This window comes from Magnolia sinica, chromosome 3 (assembly GCF_029962835.1).
Source record: "Magnolia sinica isolate HGM2019 chromosome 3, MsV1, whole genome shotgun sequence".
In the NCBI taxonomy this organism is placed as follows: domain Eukaryota; kingdom Viridiplantae; phylum Streptophyta; class Magnoliopsida; order Magnoliales; family Magnoliaceae; genus Magnolia; species Magnolia sinica.
In genome coordinates this window covers 107,398,959-107,419,954 of record NC_080575.1, presented here as the reverse complement: position 1 = coordinate 107,419,954, position 20,996 = coordinate 107,398,959, and the positions used below count along the sequence as shown (strand labels likewise).

At 40.5% G+C, this 20,996-nt stretch overlaps 2 protein-coding genes across 2 annotated transcripts in view; both read right to left on the bottom strand.

Annotated features, from left to right (window-relative positions):
• Positions 1–84: 84 nt before the first annotated feature.
• LOC131239054 (probable leucine-rich repeat receptor-like protein kinase At1g35710) lies at positions 85–1,050 on the bottom strand. The gene has a single exon (XM_058236614.1). It carries the CDS (start codon positions 1,048–1,050, stop codon positions 85–87), a length of 966 nt encoding a protein of 321 aa, XP_058092597.1.
• A 9,372-nt stretch (positions 1,051–10,422) lies between these two features.
• Positions 10,423–20,996, bottom strand: part of LOC131239053 (pleiotropic drug resistance protein 3-like) — a 67,172-nt gene continuing 56,598 nt past the window's right edge. The window contains exons 14-16 of the mRNA XM_058236613.1: positions 13,722–13,893; positions 12,738–12,992; positions 10,423–10,798 (exon numbers count right to left, since the gene is read on the bottom strand). Coding sequence (XP_058092596.1) covers positions 10,532–10,798; positions 12,738–12,992; positions 13,722–13,893 — 694 coding nt within the window. The 3' untranslated portion in view covers positions 10,423–10,531. The remainder of the gene's footprint in view (positions 10,799–12,737; positions 12,993–13,721; positions 13,894–20,996) is intronic.

Here is a 20,996-nt window from a genome sequence, read left to right as displayed (position 1 = left end):
GCTAGGCTCCGCAAATTTCGAAAAGATGGGAGGGATTGGACCAGTGAGCTGATTTTGAATTAGGGAGAGATCGGTTAGGCGACTCTAATTTCCAAGAGATGGAGGAATTGGACCAGTGAGGTTGTTCTCAAACAATCTTAGATCAGCAAAGTGGTAGAGATTTCCTATCTGTGGAGGAATTGAGCCATGGAAGTGATTTTCAAAGAGCAGCAAGCTCTCGAGTGTGGTCACATTTCCTAAATTAGAAGGAATGGAACCTGCTAGAAGGTTTGCGCACACTTGAAACATCATCAGTTTTTTAAGGTTACCTATTTCACTTGGTATGGGGCCAGAAATTTCATTGCCGCAGAGGAACACGAAGTGAAGGTTGATCATGTTTCCTAGAGTGGCAGGAAGTGAACCATTCAGCAGGTTAGCAGCTGCGGCTTGCTGATCCAGAAATTTGAGATTTCCTACTTGTTGAGGAATTGAACCAGATATCTGATTATCAGATATGAATAAGTTAACAATGTTGGTCAAGTTTCCTAATGAGGAAGGGATAGAACCTGTTATATGGTTATGGGACAAGTTTAACATCGTCAGCTTCTTCAACTCCCCTATCTCTTTAGGAATTGAACCAGAAAGCTGATTCGAAGAAAGCTTAAGGGTGACGAGTTCAGAAAGAGTGCCAATTTGAGTAGGGATGGCTCCAAAGAGCGCATTCTGGTCGAGAACGATATGGGCTAGGTTTGGTAAGGAGGAGAAGCTCAAGTTATCAATCTTACCTTGCAAACCTGCATCATGTAGGCTTATTCCTGTTACTCTTCCAGCACTGTTGCATGAGATTCCGGTCCAGTTGTATGGAGAGCTATCTTGGGTGGTAGAAGCATTGGCGTTGGGGAGTAACGACCATGAACTGAGTGCTTGTCTTTCTAATAGACTGGCTTTCCACTTGAGTAGAGCTTCCATTTCAGCTTGGGATTCCATGAAAGAAGCAGCATTAATGGTAGAAGAAAGTACCATTGCCCATAGAAGAAGCAAAACAAGAGACAGGGATTTGTCTATGGCCATGTTAGCTGTGTATGTGGAGGTGCGAGTTATCCATCATGTGTTAGAAAGCATTATATAGGGAATTTAACAAAAAAAATACTCCTTATTTTTCTCAAGGATGCTCTGTGAGTCGAGTTGTATTTAGTTGCATGCATTCGGTCACTCGGACTGTCAAATCATTGATCTGGACCGTTCATTCGGTCCAAAGAACATTTCATCAGCAACTATAAAAGCATCACACCAATAATCGGACAAATATTGACAATTCAATTCTTGATATGTACAGTCAAAATCATTTAGACAAAGATAGGTCCAATCAATAGCGTGTTTCTCGTAGCAACAAATGAAAGATGGTTAATTGCAGTTCATGACTGTCGATACACATTGTTAATTGTCCATCAGACGGGAACCATGGACGATACCAGTCCTGACCATCTAAATTCTGGTTATCAAACAGGGAAGCGGATTGGCTGGTGTACCACACACCAACTATATAGCTGGTGTAGATACGTGTCGTGCCAAGACGAGCGCCGACGCGCCTCGAGCTCCGAGTTGTACGAACGGTTCAAATGAGATCAAAGTTATATGGGCCCCACAATGATGTATTTATTATATCCATACCATTCATCCATTTTTTGAGATCATTTTAGAGCATTATACAAAAAATGAATCATATCCAAAGCTCAAATGGACCACACCAAAAATAGCAGTGAGGATAATGATTTTCACCGTTAAAAAAAATCGCAGGACCCACCGTAACATTTATTTCCCATCCAATCTGTTAATAAGTTTTAAAATACACGGATGATGAGGAAAAACAAATTTCATATTAGTCCGAAACTTCTGGGACCCCCAAAAGGATTTCAATGGTAGTGGTTTAATCCCCTACTGTTTTTTGCAGTATGGTCCACTTGATCTTTATATCTGTCCTCGTCTTGGCATGACACGTATTTACACCACCTATATAGCTGGTGTGTGGTACACCAGCCAATCCGCTTCCATCAAACAGGGCTAAAGTAAAATAGTGAAAAGTACAAATTCTGAGGGAAAAATCAGAGAATACTTATAGGGTTCTCAGTGTCGTTATTTACACTCCGCTCCATATACCACTAGATCAACGGTTCAATGAGGATGGGACTCAGATTGACTGCAACTAAGTTAGAAGAGATTCTTACAATACGGGTGTGGCCCATTGAAAAGGTGTCATTTCTACCATTGGATGCCTATCCCCCAACTCCAAATATAGTGGGCCCATTGTGATGTTTTACTTATATACACTCTGTCTATCCATTTCAACAGCTCATTTTAAGACATGAACCCAAACATAAGAGAGATCCTAAATTGAAATGGGCCACACCATTAAGAAACAGTGGGGATGGAAACACACTCTTGAAACCTTTATGAGCCCAACCGTTCTATGTTTATATGCCATCCAACCTGTCGACGATGTGGTTCACACATGGATGGGAAAACAAAAATGTCACCCTCATCCAAAATTCAAAAAAGTTTCAATGGTAAGAGTTCAATTTCTAGTTTTTGTTATGCTTTGGCCCACTTGAGTTTTTGACGTCCTTTGATTGTGCCCCTGCCCTAAAATGGACTAGCAAAGATATAGCATAAACTTCATGGTAGGCCTCACAGTGCTTGGGTTGTATATGTAGGTAATTCGTGTCGGCTTTTGGATGTGATGGAAAGGGTTAAATTGTTATTTGATACAAGAAAATGTTTGATTGTCACTGCAAGGCTACATCTGAACATTTTCAGTGGATCACATGGAAGCGGATTGCGTGGTGTGCCACACACCAGGGACATCTTTGGTGTGTTGAGGGCATCAAGTTCTGTGGGCCCCACCATAATGTATGTGTTATATATTCATCCATTTGGCAAGATCATACTAGTAATGGGTCAAAAATGAGGCAAATCCAAAGCTTAAGTGTACCACACCACAAAACTTTTTTGTACAATGCTGATATTTGTATTTTTCCTTTGTTAATGTCTATGTAACCTTCTCAACAGTTTGGATGCCAAATAAACATTATGCCTACAGTTTACCACAAATATCATCATGATACAAAACTTCTGTCACCACCATGTGACCGTACATATTTTTGTATCTGCCTGATTTTTATAACACTGTCCCATCGTGGTCTTACAAAACAGATGGACAGGGAGGATTTGTCATGGACATCTCTGTGGGCCCACACAGCCCCTAAGCACAGGAATATCTTTATGCCGACGGTCACACGCGATTGCTTCCATGCATTGACATGCACAACGGATAAAAGACGGAAGTGGATTGCAGGCAAATCCACTCCGTTCATCTGTTTTACAAGACCACAAAGGGCCAGGAGTTTAAAATAAGCGAGATCCGAATCTCATATGGGCTATATCACACGAAACAGCAGGGATTGAATACCTGGGCAACGGAAGCTTTGTATCAAGAAGATATTTATGCCTACAGTTTATCTGAGTGGTAGTAATCCTATGAACAGTTTGGATGGCATATAAAAATTATGGTCAGCTCCAGTTAAGTTTCAATGGTGGAAACTTTCATTCTTACTGTTTTGCTTGGTGTGACCCACCTAAGTTTTGTCTCAGTCTGACCTTTTTACATTTGTGTCATATTGACGTCTTGCAAAACATATGAATGGAGTGGATTTGCCACTAACACTCTCTGTGCGCCCCCACAAAGTTGCAGGCACAGGAATATGTGACAGGCGGGAGCGCATTAGGTGAGAGCTGCCCGATCCACAGAAGTGGATGGGACCCTGACTGGGGCTCACAGTAATCTGTGTGCCTTAAATTCACACTGACAGCTCATTTTAGACTACGATCCAAAAAAAATGAAGCTGGAACATATCACAGGAAACAGTCAGCGATTGAATCCAAACCATTAAAAACTACATAGATTCCACTGAAATGTTATTTGTCATCAACTTGTTGTTAGGGTCAAAAACAGCTAAATGAAAAGATCACACAAATATTATCTTGATCCACAGCTTTTGTGGCCCATGAGAAGCTTCTAATGGTCAATCACTACCGTTTTCTGGAGTTTCTAACCGTCAATCACCACTGTTTCCTGTACTATGGTCCATCTGGGATTTGGATCATCTTCATTTTTTTCTTATCGTACCTTAAAATGAGCTTTCAATGCATATGGATGGCATATGAGTATGTAGTCAAATACATTACAGTAGCCCCACAGTCAGGGGTCCCACACACGTCAATGGATCGGGGTCTCACCTAATCCGCTACCGTCACAAGCAAACTGCTCCTTCAATGCATTCATAAGATGGGGCGGATTTGGTACTTCCCCCTCCTGTTGGACCTCGGGGCATGCGGAGGCTCTGATGGCAACTGAGGGTCCACGTGATGTTTTAATTTTATCCACACCGTCCATCCATTTTTCCATATCATTTTAAATTATTAAAACAAAAAATGGAGAAGATCAAAGGCTTAAATGGACCACAAGGTGGGGATTATATTCCTACCGTTGAAAAATTCTTGGGGACCACAGAAGTTTTGGATCAAGATGATATTTGTTTTTTCAATTCACCCAGGTGTATATTACCTTATCAACAGGTTGGATGGCAAATAAAAAACATAGTGTACACCCAGGTGTATATTACCGTATTAACAGGTTGGATGGCAAATAAAAAACATGGTGTACACCCAGGTGTATATTACCGTATCAATAGGTTGGATGGCAAATAAAAAACATAGTGTACCGTAAGAAGGTTTCAACGGTGGGAATCCTTAGCACCGCTGCTTCCTGTGGTGTGGTGCAATTGAGCGTTGATGTCTTATTTTATATTCAAAACTCTAAAATGATATGAAAAAATGGATGGACAGTTTGGATAAAATAAAGCATCACAGTGGACCCTCAGTGGCCCTCAGAGCCTCCGCGTGTCTTGAACTCCGGGCCGGCTGGGAAGTACCTAATCCGCGCCCCATAAGATGTGGGGCACCAAAAGCAGGAAGCGGATTGTGGTGTGGCCTGCCCATCAGTAGTGTGTTGACATCACTAAGTTTTGTGTTCTTCACCATGACAACACTACACATCCATTTGGCAAGTTCATTTTAGGTCGTGAGTCAAAAATAAAATAAAATATGAATGATATCCTAAGCTTAAGTGAACCACACCACAAAAATGAATGGGGCAATGATTTTCAATGTTGAAATATTTACAGGGTACATTATGATGCTTATTTGACATCCAACTTATTCATAAGGTCACACAGAATTGTATGAACGGGAAAAAACAAATATCATATTAATCTAAAACTTCTTTGACCCAAGAAGGTTTCAATGGTAGATATTTAATCCCTATTGCTTTATGCACTGTAGTCCACTTAAGCTTTATATATATATATATATATATATATATATCTCATTTTTGGGATCAAGCCTAAAAATGATTTCGCCAAATGGATAGACAATTTAGACATAATACATATGTTGGGGCCAATAGAACTTGGTAACATCAACAAAAGACCCAAGTCGTCCACGCAATCCGTTTTCCCAAAGCAACCTATGTTTTAGGAATCCATTTCGATCCGCCTCATTTTTGTGCTAAGACATATATACATTCAATAATTATTGATTAATAAAATTTTATTTTTTTAAATTGTGAATTCAAAGTTTTAATCAATTGAAAGAAACATGATCTTTCTTTTTATCCTTTTATATGATCTTCCTTTGAGTCGTAACAACCCAACAGTATCAGGGTTAAAATTATCATTTGATGCAAGGAAATCTTTGATTTTCACTTCAAGGCCCACATCTAACAATAATCTTTTCGGTGGACCCGTCTGGATTGCAGGAGTCCATTGCAGGTGTTGTGTCCGTCTGGATTGCCTTGCAAGTTTGCAACCATGCCATGTGAACGTTCTTAAACAGATGGGGGGAGGAATAATAAAATCGTGTTTCTCGGAAGCCTGTCTTCTCTCTCATGTCATCGTCTTTATGATTGCATTGTCTTCTGTCGGTTGTGCATGTCAATGCATTCACAACAAATGGCCTATGTTTTAGCACAGCGATGTTACCGGCAAGTCTCCGAGTTTAACAGTACCTGAAAAGCATGTGGTGCAACTAAAGGCTCTGTGAGGCCACCGTGCTGTGTCTAAGTTGCTCGCCCAAGCTTAAATCTTTCTGGGCCCACCGTCATATTTATATGACCCCCAACCACTTAATAAGTTGAGTTCATCCAGGTTGAAGGAATAAAATAAATTCCAGCCTGATCAATGGTGTACATCCCATCTTAATTGTTATCTGTGGTGCGGTGCACTTGGGTTGGGTTTTTGATCCGCGTGATTTCTGGATCACCTTGCAACATGAGCCGGCATAATTAATGATGAACGGATCAGATCTCACATGCAAATCTCACAGTGAAACTTATAGAGATTTTGTTGCACCGCTGCCTAATACTCCTTCCTCTTTCCCGCCGTTTGGATAAAGTAGATTTCACGCACCAGATAGGCTAGCCTAGATCACCGAAAGCGTTTGCTAAGTGTGGGTCGCATGGGACGCAAGTGCAGTAATGGCTGCCAATGAGGGAATTACCGGTGGCAATGGGCTGAGCTAGGGCCAAGACGGGATCAGCCGGCCCTTGAACCCTACTACCTGCTCCAGGCCATAATATATTACATAGCCCCCGCCAGCCCTCTAGAGGTCAGACTAGGGCTGGGCTAGGTGTAGGAACAAGACTGTGTGGCCTTAGAGGCCAGTTTGGATACTACCAAATGAGTTACCTTTTAACTTACATTAAGTAATTAAGTTTTTTTTTTTTGCTTAAATTAATTTTGATAAGCATAATTGTAAAAGTAACTTCTGTGCAAAAAGCTATTTATCTTAATAAGTAATGTTTTTAGCTTTTTAACTTGTTACTTTTCTACTTCTATCTCATGGTCCATATCAAAGCAGGCCCTAGATGAACCATCCAAATCGAAGGTGTGGATAGTCCACATTGAAGTTGGGACTCACATGGTGGATAATCCACATAAAAGGTGGGACCCACATGATGGATGACTCCATATTAGTGTGGGCCCACATATAGTTGGTCCACATCAAAGGCCATAATGATTAAAAAAACAAGCCCACATCCAAAGTGGGCTAGTATGATGGACAACTCACTTCAAAGGTGGGGCCTACATGATGGACGGTCAACACCAAAAGTAGGCTTCAACATGATGGACAGTGGACATTGAGGTGGCCCCACATGATAGATATAGTCCACATCAAATGTCGGCCTCTAATGATGAATGACCCACATCCAAGGTGAGCCTTGCATGACGGGCAACCCCATTGAAGGTGGGGCCCGTATGATGGATAGTCCACACTAAAGGTGGGCTCCATATGATGGGAAATTAATAATGATGGGCCCCACATGATGATCCATATCAAGGTAGGCCCCACATAATGGACGGTCAACATCAAAGGTCGTCCCTAATGATGAGTGGCCCATTTCCAAGTTGGGTCCTGCATAATGGACGGTCCACATCAAAGGTGGGCTCAACATGATGGATAGTGGATATTGATGATGGGCCCCACTTGATGGATGACTAATATCAAAGGTGGGCCCTACATAATAAATGGTACACATTAAAGGTCGAGCCATAATAATGAATGGGCCACATCCAAGGTGGGCCCAGGATGATGGATGGCCCACATCAAAGGTGGGGCCCACACAATGAATGGCCCACATCAAAGGTTGGCTCCACATGATAGATGGTGGATGTGAAGGGGACCAAACAAACTTAAGGGATTATTACTTGGGATGTTGGAAACTAAAGATGCTTTTCTACTTTTTAGTTGATAAGTATGTTGTTTCCTGAACGTACTTATTGGTTGAATAAGTAGAAACCACGATAAGCTACTTAATGACATAAGTAGCTTATCCAAAGTAACCTATGATCCAAACACTGCACAAGTTATAAATAAGTTTCATATATGGTACACATATAATTGGTGTGCATTCAGTGTGTGCTTGTTTGTGAACTATTATGCACTTCCAGAGTATTAGAGTTTGTTCTTGTTTTTTTTCTTTTTTGGATTGTCAAGTGACTGTCGATCATCCATCAGTCTCTCTACCAACATCACTACAAACACAAGTATAACAACTCCATAATCTACATTATTAATACCTATGTATTATATGGTATACACCAAGGCAATGGCTCAGACCAAACCATTTATCATTGGCCTGGCCTAGCATGGTATGGAGAGATTTCAAGCTAACCAGCCTTTAGGCCAAGTTTGGTGGCCTAAGTCTACTCCTTCAACAACACCTGTTTTACAGGCTTATTGGGTTATACACTTGATGTTAGCTCAAGAGATAAAAAAATTATCAACATCCACAACTCAGGCCACACCACATGCACTGGTGGGAATGGGATGCCAACTATAAGTTCGTGTGTGGACCACCAAATATTATATCTTTCATCATACCCGTTAATCAGGTCTCACTCACTACAATGAAGAGAAATTACAAAAATCAGCTTGGTAAAAAACTTAAATGGACCATACCTTGTAAACATAGTGATTTTGAAAGCAATTTTATTTAGGGTACCCCATGTGAGTTTTTAATTGGACTTATCTTTTATATGATTCAAATTGGTTTGACGCCACAGAACATCCCAAGGTCTCCTCTTCATATGGGCTACATGCAGAGAAGAGAAGTCATGCCATGCCGGCTACAATATTAGGGAGAAAAAAAAAAAGGTGAAGCAGGTTTAATCTAAGCAATCCCTTTTGAGGCAAAATCCCAACCATTCTTGTGCACTAGCTACATTTTTATGACACATATCCTGAAGACTAATTGGGAGGGCAAAAATATCCAAAGCTATTGACGTTATATATTGTAGATGCTCAGTAAATAACAAACAACGTGTTTCTCGAACTGGAATCATCTACAGCCCCGTATTAGGGAGCACAGCACCCAATCTCTCTGGGCCCACCATGTTTTATTTGTCAAATCCACTCTCCCCATCCAACAGCTGCTTTTATCAATGTTAGATGCTTAGGAAAAGACTCAAGACAGATTCACAACTCAGGCGAACCACACCACAGGGAACAATGGGGATGGGATGCGCCCACCATTGGTTTGTGTAGACTAAGCATGCTTGAGCCACATTTCAAAACTCATATTGATTTACATGCAGAGATGCTTCGTCCACATGTGCATGTAGATGACATAACATCCAAAACTCTAGGAAAGTATGAAAACCCATATGTGGAAATGCTATGCTGAGAATAGGATGCAAATAAAATCTACTGACAAAAGTATGCCGAAAGACCTGTTTGGTAGCCACTTAAAAATGAGTTCATCTCATTTTAGTTAAATGAGATAAATAGTAATTATGTATTAGATATTATATAAATTGCTGGTTATGAGGATTACTTTTTAATCCCCACGAAAAAAAAAAAAAGAGGATTATCTTTAATATATAATTACAATGAACTAAAATGAGATGAACTCATTTTTTAAGTGCCTGACAAACAGGCCCTAAGATGATCATCTTATGGTTTCTGGGAACAAATTAAATGAGATGGTTCTATTTCTGAATTTGGTCTGTGAATCTAAAAGATAGGTGAGGATTCCTGATCTCTCAACTCGAGATCGAGGAGTTGAATTGATTACCACAGTTCAAGTGACATGTAGTTTTATTAGAGGTCTCAAGTCCAGGCGGTTGGGTCACTAGTTATGGTCCACCCAGCAGATAACTTCTAACTTATCAAGTGAACGTGACATCCACCCCTTCCAATAGGTTGGGCCCATCATTCACCTAGTGAAAAATCAGCCCAATCTAATCATCAGGTGGACACACCATAGAAAACAATATATATCCATTGATAAATGGAAAAATACAGGTGTGGCCCACTCAATGAGAGGAGGCTGATTTTTGCACAATGTGATTTTCATGATGGGGCCAACTTATTCGATGGGTTGGACGTCACAAGCACATGAAAGATTGAAAGTTATCCGCAGGGTGGACGGTACCTTATTGTCCAACTGGCTGGACTTGAAACCCTCTCTTTATAACAAGCAGAAATATCTCTGTGTGTGTGTGTGTGTGTGTGTGTGTGTGTGTGTGTGTGTGTGTGTGTGTGTGTGTGTGTGTGTGAGAGAGAGAGAGAGAGAGAGAGAGAGAGAGAGAGAATCTCAGTAAAAGCGAAAAAAATCAAACAAAATAATAATATACAGTCATTAAATAAAGTCGTATTCATCTTTCATTCTGCCGAGTTAGGAAATTGACAGGATAATTCCTAGTTGCCCGAGTTTCTGATGAAAAACGATGGTAACATCAGTATGAACTCTTCCATATTCTCCAATTAAAGTCCAAAAATCTAGCCTACAACTAACGACTGCTCGATGTATCCATTTGCAAATGTAAATCACTGAAAGGTTTGTCACTAATTCATATTTATTCAAGAAGCTATAACCATTCTTCTACAGCTTAAAAACATATTTATAAAGAAAAGAAAAGCAAAGGTTCCATTGGCTTTACCTCTTCTGGAAATTCAATTTTGCAATACAAACAACAAAGAGAGAAGCAACTAGGAGAGGCAGGCCAACCAAGATGATGGCGATGTGACCTAATTCATCGTGGTGAAACCCAAAGAAGTCTTTTAAAAAGGAATTGCCCTGTATGTTTTCCCCAAAGACATCTATTTCCTTGTCCATATCACTATATTGAGAAGTGAGGAGCGCATTTAGAGCCCAGCCAGATGGGCTGATCCAATAGCACCACACCCACCATGTTGGGATTTGCTGCAAGAAAGAGTCCAATGATCAATACAATATATCCAATTGAGATTTTATTTTTGTACAAGATAGCAGAAGAAGACAACTAGTGTCTTTTTTTATTTTCTTTTTCAACCCAAGAAATATGATGCTGCTTCGAGCTGTGTTTGGATGCACTATTCGATTGAATTGCACATATTACTCTAACAATGCACTATTGGATTGAATTGCTCATATTACTCTAACAAAGTGGAAACAACCAAATTCTAATTTCCTTAGAATTCATAACTACGACCTGAGCACCAAATTGAAATTACATTACTCTCAAGTTGGGCTGGAGACAAACGTAATGGGAATCTGATAGCTATTTCCTCATTACAAATACTGGTTAGCATCATTAGCATCATTAACCCTTTTTCATTTCCTCTTAATGAAAGCAAACGTTCACAATTGAATTCACTAGTACATCCAGATGGATGAAACCGGTCACAAAGTGAAACAGCCCAAAGTCATAACCCTACATATACAAACTGTATAAAATCTAATTATACCAACACAGGCTGAGATTAATTCACTTTAATGTTCAAGAAAGTTCTGATGCCTTTGCATTGCACATTAAATAAACTCTCTAATGATTATATACTGCCATTAAAGAATCCAATTGTCAGAGAGTCACCGGGTATATGCTTAAACATTACAGACTTGATTTAATGGTATTCCAAGTCTAAAATGTTGAATATTACATGCAAAAAGGTAATTGATTGCAGACGATGCTCTGTTGTGATTAGGGGCATTGAGATTGGAGTGTTAGCGCATTAAGATAAGGAAACAGACATGATGATTTTCTTGCAAATTCAATATCGAAGTGACATGAGATATACTTGGAAATTGTCCCAGAACTGCTTATAGAAATTGCTCTAGAAGAGATTAATGAAAAAGAAGTACAGAATACTTTCAACAGGGTAATATGTGGATGTCCAAAAAGTAGCAAGGTGGGAAGGATGCTTATCCAACAAAATTCGTATTCAGTGCATTTTAGGCCCCACCCGAAATTCAGCGAATAAAAATTTGGAGCAGAAATGGTGGAGAAACATAAACCACATAACCTGGTTTCTGCTTTCTGGCCCAAATGCACTGGGAAACAGATAAAGACCACTACACTTTGAATTGTTATTTAACTGAGATTTGGTTACAAATCAACATACCCTTAACTAATGAAAGCCATTAGTTCAACCAGACAGATCACAAAGTCAGATGAATCAGCTTTCATCCCGAGGAACAAAATACTTGCTAATCAAGAAAATAAAGAAAGATGGCAAGATTTGAATTGACAAAAATTTCAGGGCATCAGAGGCTTCCCCGATTGGAAGTTGGTTACTCAACAAAACTAATTACAAAACAGACTTCTTGTTGGTTACTCGACAAAACCAATTACAAAACAGACATCTTCTCCATTTTAGCACATTAATCAAGAAAATAAAGAAAGATGGCAAGATTTGAATTGACAAAAATTTCAGGGCATCAGAGGCTTCCCCGATTGGAAGTTGGTTACTCAACAAAACTAATTACAAAACAGACTTCTTGTTGGTTACTCGACAAAACCAATTACAAAACAGACATCTTCTCCATTTTAGCACATTCCCACTTCATAAAGGATGAACTGCCAAAGAATACATTACAGTGTTGTTTCTGTGAAATGATATATTACCATAATTGTCTAGCCACCTGATATCAGGTGGCCAGCCAGTTGTAATCATGAGAAACCAATCCCTAATACCTGGGACAAATCTGTGTTGATGATGATTGTCCAGCCACGTAATATTATATATTCCCAAGGATATGATATGCTAACAACACATAAATGCATGAATGCATTTTGATAAAAAGAGAATCACAGCATTTGTGATATTAAATAAAAAAGAGTAGGCAAAAAAAAAAAAACAATGAAACCAAAAATACTACTCACAGGTCTTGGTATTAAGAAACCCGTAAAGATATTGGACACGGTGAAGATAGTTGATGAGTGTACCATGGCAATCTGCATACTTGGACTACCGGATATAATCAACATTCCCAGATAGGTGTAGTAAAGTATTGTCAAGAACATGGTGCCAAAGTACCACATGAATTTATTATGTGAAAACTGAAACCCAATTAAAAAATATGCAATAATCGCATGGATGGCTGCTTGAACAAACACATATGGAATTTCAATGGCTATCTGCAAAACAAAAATAAGTGTATCATCAAAACATAGTAAATCAAACATCAAGGGACTGAGGGAAAGAAGAATCTCATATCCAATAACTCTATAATTTCTCTATTGATTCTGAAAATTTTTATTTGCATTACCTAATGGCAAAAGGTACTACGGATTTAAAAATGAAGACTTATCCATGAACTTGCAAAGTAGAGATGGTTTACAAAATGGGTGGGGGGGAACAGCCCCACTTTTTGAATATGGTCAGTATACCCATAATTGGCAGACTGACAAAATAAAGCACACAGAATACTTCCATACATGAAAATGGCTTGAATTATTTGCACATAAAAACATGATTGGAAAGAATAAGGCTATCACTGTACTTGATGCGATCCACGTCTATCTGGGTAACTCCTTGAGAAGCTGCTATAGTACCAATAATTTTATATTGCATTTGCAATTTGAGCTTTGCCATTTACTTCCACAAAAAATGACAAAGGAACAAATATATAGATAGTAATATTCAGTAAAAATGTTTGTAATCCTGAAACAGTTTTTTATCCTTAGGTATAATTATAGTAATATTACTCACTTGTTTAAAAAGAAGTTTAGTCAGATCCTGGAAACAAAAAGGATGCTATGTTTGCTTGTTTATTGTTGTTTGATTTATTTATTTATTTATTTATTTTCCTTCCTTGAAAACCATGAGTACTTTGCAACAGTTCAAAATGTTAAAGGTAGCAAGACCTGTGCAAGGGCATAAATATGAGACGAGTACATTCCAACAAATCGTTCCCTATACAATACAAGGCGTTCCTTCATCACAAAATCCTGAACCGATTGACAGTTATTGATGCCCAAGAAAGTTACTGCACTAAACATGAATCCTGCTATGTTGAACAAGTCCTGCTCTGTGTTTCTGCAATTTAAAAACACAAGCATAAGTAAAAGGAAAGAACATGCCAACCACATGCCAGAAAAATGGATATATTATCATATAAAACTTAAAATTCTACTTCAAACCATAACATATGAACATGTATGAATGTCAAAATGACTAACTATAAATAGTAAATGGCATGTTCAGCTGTTTGGCTCATGCAACTGTAAAAGGACACACGATGCACTTAATTTTCATATTCTTCAACAAAAATCAAAATTTCCATGTGATGTACATCTAAGTGATGCCACACAGCACATAATAACTAGCCTATTTGACAGAGCTATTTGAGTTTAGGAAGAAACAAGGTTGCTTGCCATAGGGCCATGCCACTTGGGTCATGCATGGAACTTTAGTGCAGCATGCCATGGCACACCAAGCTCGGTCTTGAGCCTCCACATGCTATTTGAGACATGCTGCATCCTCCAAGATATGGTAGTAATAGATGATGATTTTCTATTTCTAACCTGTTGAAGATGATTTATGAAGCTATGTATCAAATAATTGCCCATTTAAAGACATTGATTTGACCCATATACTCTTCAATACTTAACATGAAGGACCCACAAGCCTAAGATATTTGCCTGGCAATGATTGAAGGCTATTGGCCTTCAGTTACATCCCAATGGGATTATTTTTCATAAGATCCTTGAGCATCTTTCGTAAATATAATGACCCTTACAGGTTTTTGAACTTTTGATTTCAATGATATGTTTTGTAAAAATGAACACCTATGCGGTGTGTTGAAAAAAGAAGAAGAAAAAGAAGAAGAAGAAGAAGAAGAAGAAGAAAAAGATAAAAGGATGAAAGGAGGAAGAGAAAAGGAGAGATTAGGGTTCACATGCCCCTTCCCCCCATCTCTTGTTTATTAACATATTTTCAATCATTACAATAATGCCATTAGTGGGTCCTTACCCATGGCTCAGTGGTAGACCTTGTGGGTTTCAACACTGAGGTCATGGGTTCGAGTACCCATGTGGTGGTGTAAAAAAAAAAAACACAATAATGCCATTAGTAACAAAAGCATGAATACCTATTATGTCTTAAACATCGATGGAGTGTAGCATAGAACCACAATCCAATAACACTTTCCCTCAAGTTGGAGCATATATATCATGAATGCCCAGCTTGACAAACAGATGTAGTTGAATACAACCCAGAGCTTTTGTAAACATATCCGTCAGTTGATCTTGGGACTTGACAAACGGCATGCAAATTTATTTACTAGCAACTTTCTCCTAAATGAAGTGGTAGTCGACCTTGATGAGCCTGGTCCTCGATGAGCATGATCATAGCACAAGGGCACTTGGAGCACACTTTGTATTTCACATGTGCACATCATCATTAGAAGCTATAAACTTTTCCCAATCTAACTCAAGCCACAATGTGGACCATGGGTCTAACCCACAATTTGGGTGGTTGGGGCAACTGCAATAGACTAGGTTGACCGAATTGGTGATGTGGTGTCCGGGTAGATGGTTGATCATGTTCAATATTGGATGATGTGACCGCATGGAGGTTACATGTACTATTGTTCCTGGGTTACATGTTAAATATTGGATGATGTGACCGCATGGAGGTTACATGTACTATTGGTGATGTGGTGTCCGGGTAGATGGTTGACCATGTTAAATATTGGATGATGTGACCGCATGGAGGTTACATGTACTATTGTTCCTGGGTGGTAGTTGAGAAGATCATTGGCACTATTGAGGTAGATGTGTGTAGACCACATCGGTTAGAGTTGACCAATATGTGTAAATTACCATTCCATTCCTAGTTTAAATGAAGAGACACCAATGTGTCTTCTGCCAATAGATTCATGCAGCCTCTCGTACCCCTTCTTGCACCCAATCAAGGTGTATATAATCAGGGCCTAGGAGACCCATTTTGCCAAAGAAAACATTTGTTTCACAACCTCTCTTTGTCACCTCAATTTGCTTTCAAAACCATTCCAATTTTATCAGGGACCAATTGACGAAACCTGTTTTGGATGTATTTGAGTGCATTCAGATTCCAAAAGTTATTCCGCAACATGGATTTGATTGTAAATGAAATACACAGTTCTGGTGTGTTTTGAAATCTCATCCTTTTGTTGTGATTCCAGTTTAATCGAAGTGAAATAAAATACACATTTCTAGTGTGTTTTGAAATCTCACCCTTTTTGCAATGATTCCATTTCAATCAAAGTGAAATGCCTTTTTGGCTCCTTTTTAAAGGTAGGAGAGTTACGTGTGTAACAAAGGTGTCGATAGGCTATTAATCCATTGTACACATGGCATGATGATGATAATCTAATTATCGGTTGTATCACTAAAATCACATTAGTAGAATGATCTGAATTGTCCAATCGATGGTTAAAAAACATTGGTGAGTTGCTCATTTGTGATCCTTATACTTGCGGCCCACCTAAGGCTTGGAATTTCACCACTTTTAGCTAAAGTATATATTTCTTTTAAGATTTCCATAGTATATATTTCAATGGGCTTATTACAGTCATTCTATCAAATATCACATGTGTACACTAATTTGGGATATTAAAGTTGATTTGGTAATCAAATTCAAGTCTTTGTAAATATACTACATAATTTCAATGCATTCTTATTTTGGGATTTTGGTGCATTCCATTTACAAGCTACAAAACACAACTAAAGATTGGGAATCACCTTGATTCTGTTAGACAGGCTCACATACCTTGTATAGCTAGTATACCTTGTATAGTTAGTTTCCATATGTAGAGGATTTTGATTTTATTATTTTCCTTGTATAAATAATTGTAATCTCTATATATTCAACCCATTTGGGTTGTCTCAAATACAGAAAAGCTTTCAGCTCCTCTCGGTTTATATGGTATCAGAGCATCACTGATCTAAAACCGGCACCACCTGTCAGATCCGACCGCCCCTGCGTCGTCCGACCCCTCTGCTCGTCCGGCCCCTCTGCCCTCTGAATCGTCCGTCCCTCTGCGCCCTTGCTCGACCCATCTGCGCACCTGCGTCGTTCGGTCCCTCTGCTCGACCCCTCTGCGCACCATCTACGCACCTCTATTCATCCCGATCCAGATCTACTCACCATCTGCGTACCTCTGTGTCGTCCCTCTGCGTCTGTGTATGTATCTGCATCGTCCAGTCCCTCTGCATGTGCGTCGTCCCGATCCAGATCTAGATCTGAACCTGTTGTTGTTGGTCCCGATCCTCTGTTCATCCCGATCTAGATCCAGATCTGATCTGCTCCAGCGCTCCTCTGTTCATCCCACTCTAGATCTAGAACCAGATCTAGATCACGATCTCGATTCAGATCCAGATCCAGAACCAGATCCAGATCACGATCCCGATTCAGATCCAGATCCAGATCCAGATCCCAATTCAAATCGAGAACCTGTTGCTGTTGCTGTTGCTGTTGCTGTACAGTACATCTAAAACTTTCTTCTGTTGCAACTCCTTGGGTGCTTTATAATACTTCAGCTCAATGGACAAGAACTCATCACGTCAAGAGGCCCCACGTTGTAGTTTTGAAGGTGCCAACTATTCTCTATGAGCCATCCATTTTCAGAACTTCCATAAGGGTTGTGGTTTTGATGAGGACATCGTGCATACGCACGCCCGCACACCACCACCCCTACGCACGTACGTACGCAGAAGGAGGACCCCACCATCGATCTGGCTCGATGACGACGTCCAGGGAGGCCTCCTAGCTAGAAGACAAGTTTTGGTTTAGAAAAGTGGCCCGATAGTCAAGAAAAGCCCACCATGGGATCTCATGATCGTGGCCCACTCGTCGGATTGGTTTTATATTTTAAGTTTTGCTTATTGTTATTATTTAGAACATCGTGAACGCTTTAGATTTCCTTGTTTGGTTTTTATTCTAGTTTACTTCATCGCCAAGTAATAGGTGTCGCACATGGTGCGAGTTTTTGGGTATAAGGTTCTCCCTATAAATAGGCACCCTTTGTAGTTCTTTTCATTCATTGAGGTTAATAAAAAAATTCCTACTTTATTTTTCTGCTCTCTTCGTGAGTTGTGGAAGAATTCAAAAGTGGGTGCGAAGCCCTCCCTTTTCGAAGGGCTAACTACCGTGGTGCGAAGCCACATCGATCCCAATTCACCCCCATCTTCCATCATCTTTTTTTTCCATCTTCCCCCACCATCCGTACTTCGAATTTGTCCTTTTGTTGCATCAGATTTCTTCATTAAAGCAGGTTTCCAGATTTCGGCCCGCAGGCGAGCTGAAACTTCGGCGGAGCACCACGCACAAACCGTACATTGGATTGAGCTGAGATTTGGGGGTTTTTGAGTCCATCCCTGGTCAACCAGGGCCAAGGTGGCCATTTTCTGAATAGTGGGCCCCACACACGTGCGGCCGGGATCACACGCACGTCCGTCTGGGTCATTGTTGCTGTCCACAGGCGGGATCATCTTTTAGTTCAGGTTTTTATCCTCTTTTATCCTCTCATAGCCGTTTTTTTATGAATCCTAATCCTATATTACATGATCCCTAATTGATTTGCCCCTTTTTATCACCTTAGGGTTCCTTGAATTGAAATTAAGGAATCCCTTGGATTAGGGACTGATTTTTATGCATGACTAGTTGATTTTATTTCCCTTTGACATCGTTTGGCTTATAATTTTATTGGTCCAGTCCTAGCCTATGTCGGCTTGGACCTGCATAGATTCCCCTTTAATTGAATGTTTGGATTTTCATGTGGGATGTGGAATTTGTGTGATTGTTTCTGAATTGGTGTGATCTAAGCCTGAAATCTTGCATATCATATTTAAATTCACGTCCTGCGTCAAATTTGGTATCAAAGCCTAGGGTTCTTATAGGGGAATTCACCACATATTTAGGGTTTAGTTTGTTTGAGTCCTTCATGCATTCAGTCCATCATACATAGTTGAATTTTAGTAATAGTGTGTAGTCTCCTTCATATGGAGTCTCGTAGGGTCATTTAATTTTTCGACACATATAGTTGTCATAAGCAGGTCCTTAGGTTGAGCAAGTCAGTGTATGCCCACACGTACAGGTCGCGGTTTTGGTTTGCACCCCACACTAAACATGGAGCAACTACAAGAAACAGTGGCCAAGTTAGCCCAGCAAGTTGAGTCCTTGAATAAGCATTTGGAACAACACATAGATAAACGCCTCGAAGAAATAGAGGCCTCCTTCAGGGCAAACCCCACCACTGGGGAGGATGCCCAATCTCAGGCAGTTGGTCAGGAGGTTAGACCAAGGAATGGAGGCGGCCAAGGAGCTGGTCATGGGCGCGTACCTGTGCACCCACCCCGTGAGGGACATCATGATCAATATGACCCAGATGCACAACTCCTCAAGGGAGTTAGGGTAGATGCCCCTACTTTTGATGGCCACTTGGACCCTAAAGCTTTTTTAGATTGGTTGGCGGATATGGACCACTATTTTGAGTGGTATGATATGTCGGATGCTCGACGAGTCCGATTCACCAAGATGAAGCTTGTGGGTCAAGCAAAGAGGTTTTGGGCGACGGTTGAGTGAAAAAAAGAAAGAGCGAGGGAACTTCCAATAGTCCATTGGGGAGAAATGAAAAAAACGTTGAAAGAGAAGTACCTCCCTTTCTCTTATCGCATGCGGTTGATTGAGGAGTGGCAGTCTCTTCGACAGGGTTCCATGAGTGTTGCTGACTATATTGAGAAATTCGAAGAGTACTCGACCCGCTGTGAGGTTGATGAGGACCCCGTACTCACCCTTACTCGTTTTAAAATGGGCCTCCGTCCTGACATTAGGAGAGAATTGCTCGCCAAAGACATAGACATTATCGAATAGTTGTACCAAGTAGTGTTAGATGTTGAGCAATACCTTAAAGCATATGTGGGAAGGTGATTTGACTTTCGCGAATCCGGTACTAAGGCCAACCCCTCTGGGGCTAGACCTAACACGGGATTCCAAAACAAACCTTCCCCTAATGTTCAGCCCAAACCTAAGGATAATAAGGGTAAAGAGATTGTCGGGTCTAGTTCACGTGGAAGTGGGGCCACTAGGTGTTTTAGGTGTCAGGGGTTTGGTCACTTTGCTCACCAGTGCGGCACGAGAGAGGGCACCAAAGTACTCCTTATTGATGGGCAAGTAGAAGTAGTGCCCCGAGAGAGTGATAGTGAAGAGGAGGAATATGAGCCAGTCAGAACCCCCAGTGATGAGGAAGAGGGAGCACAAGAGTCTTTGACCCTCGCAATTGTGCGTTGCGCCCTGGCTCAAGCCAAGAACACTGATGACTGGCGCCGCAACACGATCTTCTACACTTATGCAAAATGTGGGGAAAAGAGCTGTAAGATGATCGTAGATAGTGGTAGTTGTGCCAACGTGGTATCGACTAGCATTGTGAGTCGTTTAGGCTTGAAGCTGAAAGCCCATCCTCAGCCCTATAGAGTCTCCTGAGTTGATGAAACATCCATTCCAGTCTCACACCGCTGTCTTATCCCTATTCAGTTCGGATCTTATAAAGACACAATTTGGTGTGATGTTGTTCCTATGGATGTGGGCCATGTCATTCTGGGTAGGCCGTGGCTCTATGACAGGGATGTTACCATAATTGGTCGTTCAAATGTGTGTACCTTCTGGTTCGAGGGCAAGAAGGTCAAGCTAAATCCTCTACCACCCAAGAATACAACTGGAAAAGAGTTCACCACACAGAGTGGTGTGAGTGGCCCAAAAGAAGTGAAGGAGTCGAAGTCCAAGTCCAAACCGCTCCATATTTTGAATGCCAAAGAATTTGAGCGAGAGAAGGAGGCGGATTCGATGATATACGCCCTTGTGACTAGGGAGTGTACCAGATACTAGCGTAGAGTTACCCACTGAGGCCATTCAGGTAGTACATGAGTTTCGTGATGTTTTTCCTGATGATTTACCAAATGAGCTTCCCCCTATGAGGGATATACAGCATGCCATTGATTTAATCCCTGGGGCAACTCTACCAAACCTCCCACATTACAGAATAAACCCGAAGGAGCACGCTGAGTTGAAGAGGCAGATTGATGAACTCCTAGAGAAGGGTTTCATTCGAGAGAGCATGAGTCCGTGTGCCATGCCCGCCCTTCTTACACCTAAGAAGGATG

What these genes read in the sequence shown, in the direction of transcription:
- LOC131239054 (XM_058236614.1), bottom strand. Translation starts at nt 1,050, where the DNA reads ATGGCCATAGACAAATCCCTGTCTCTTGTTTTGCTTCTTCTATGGGCA.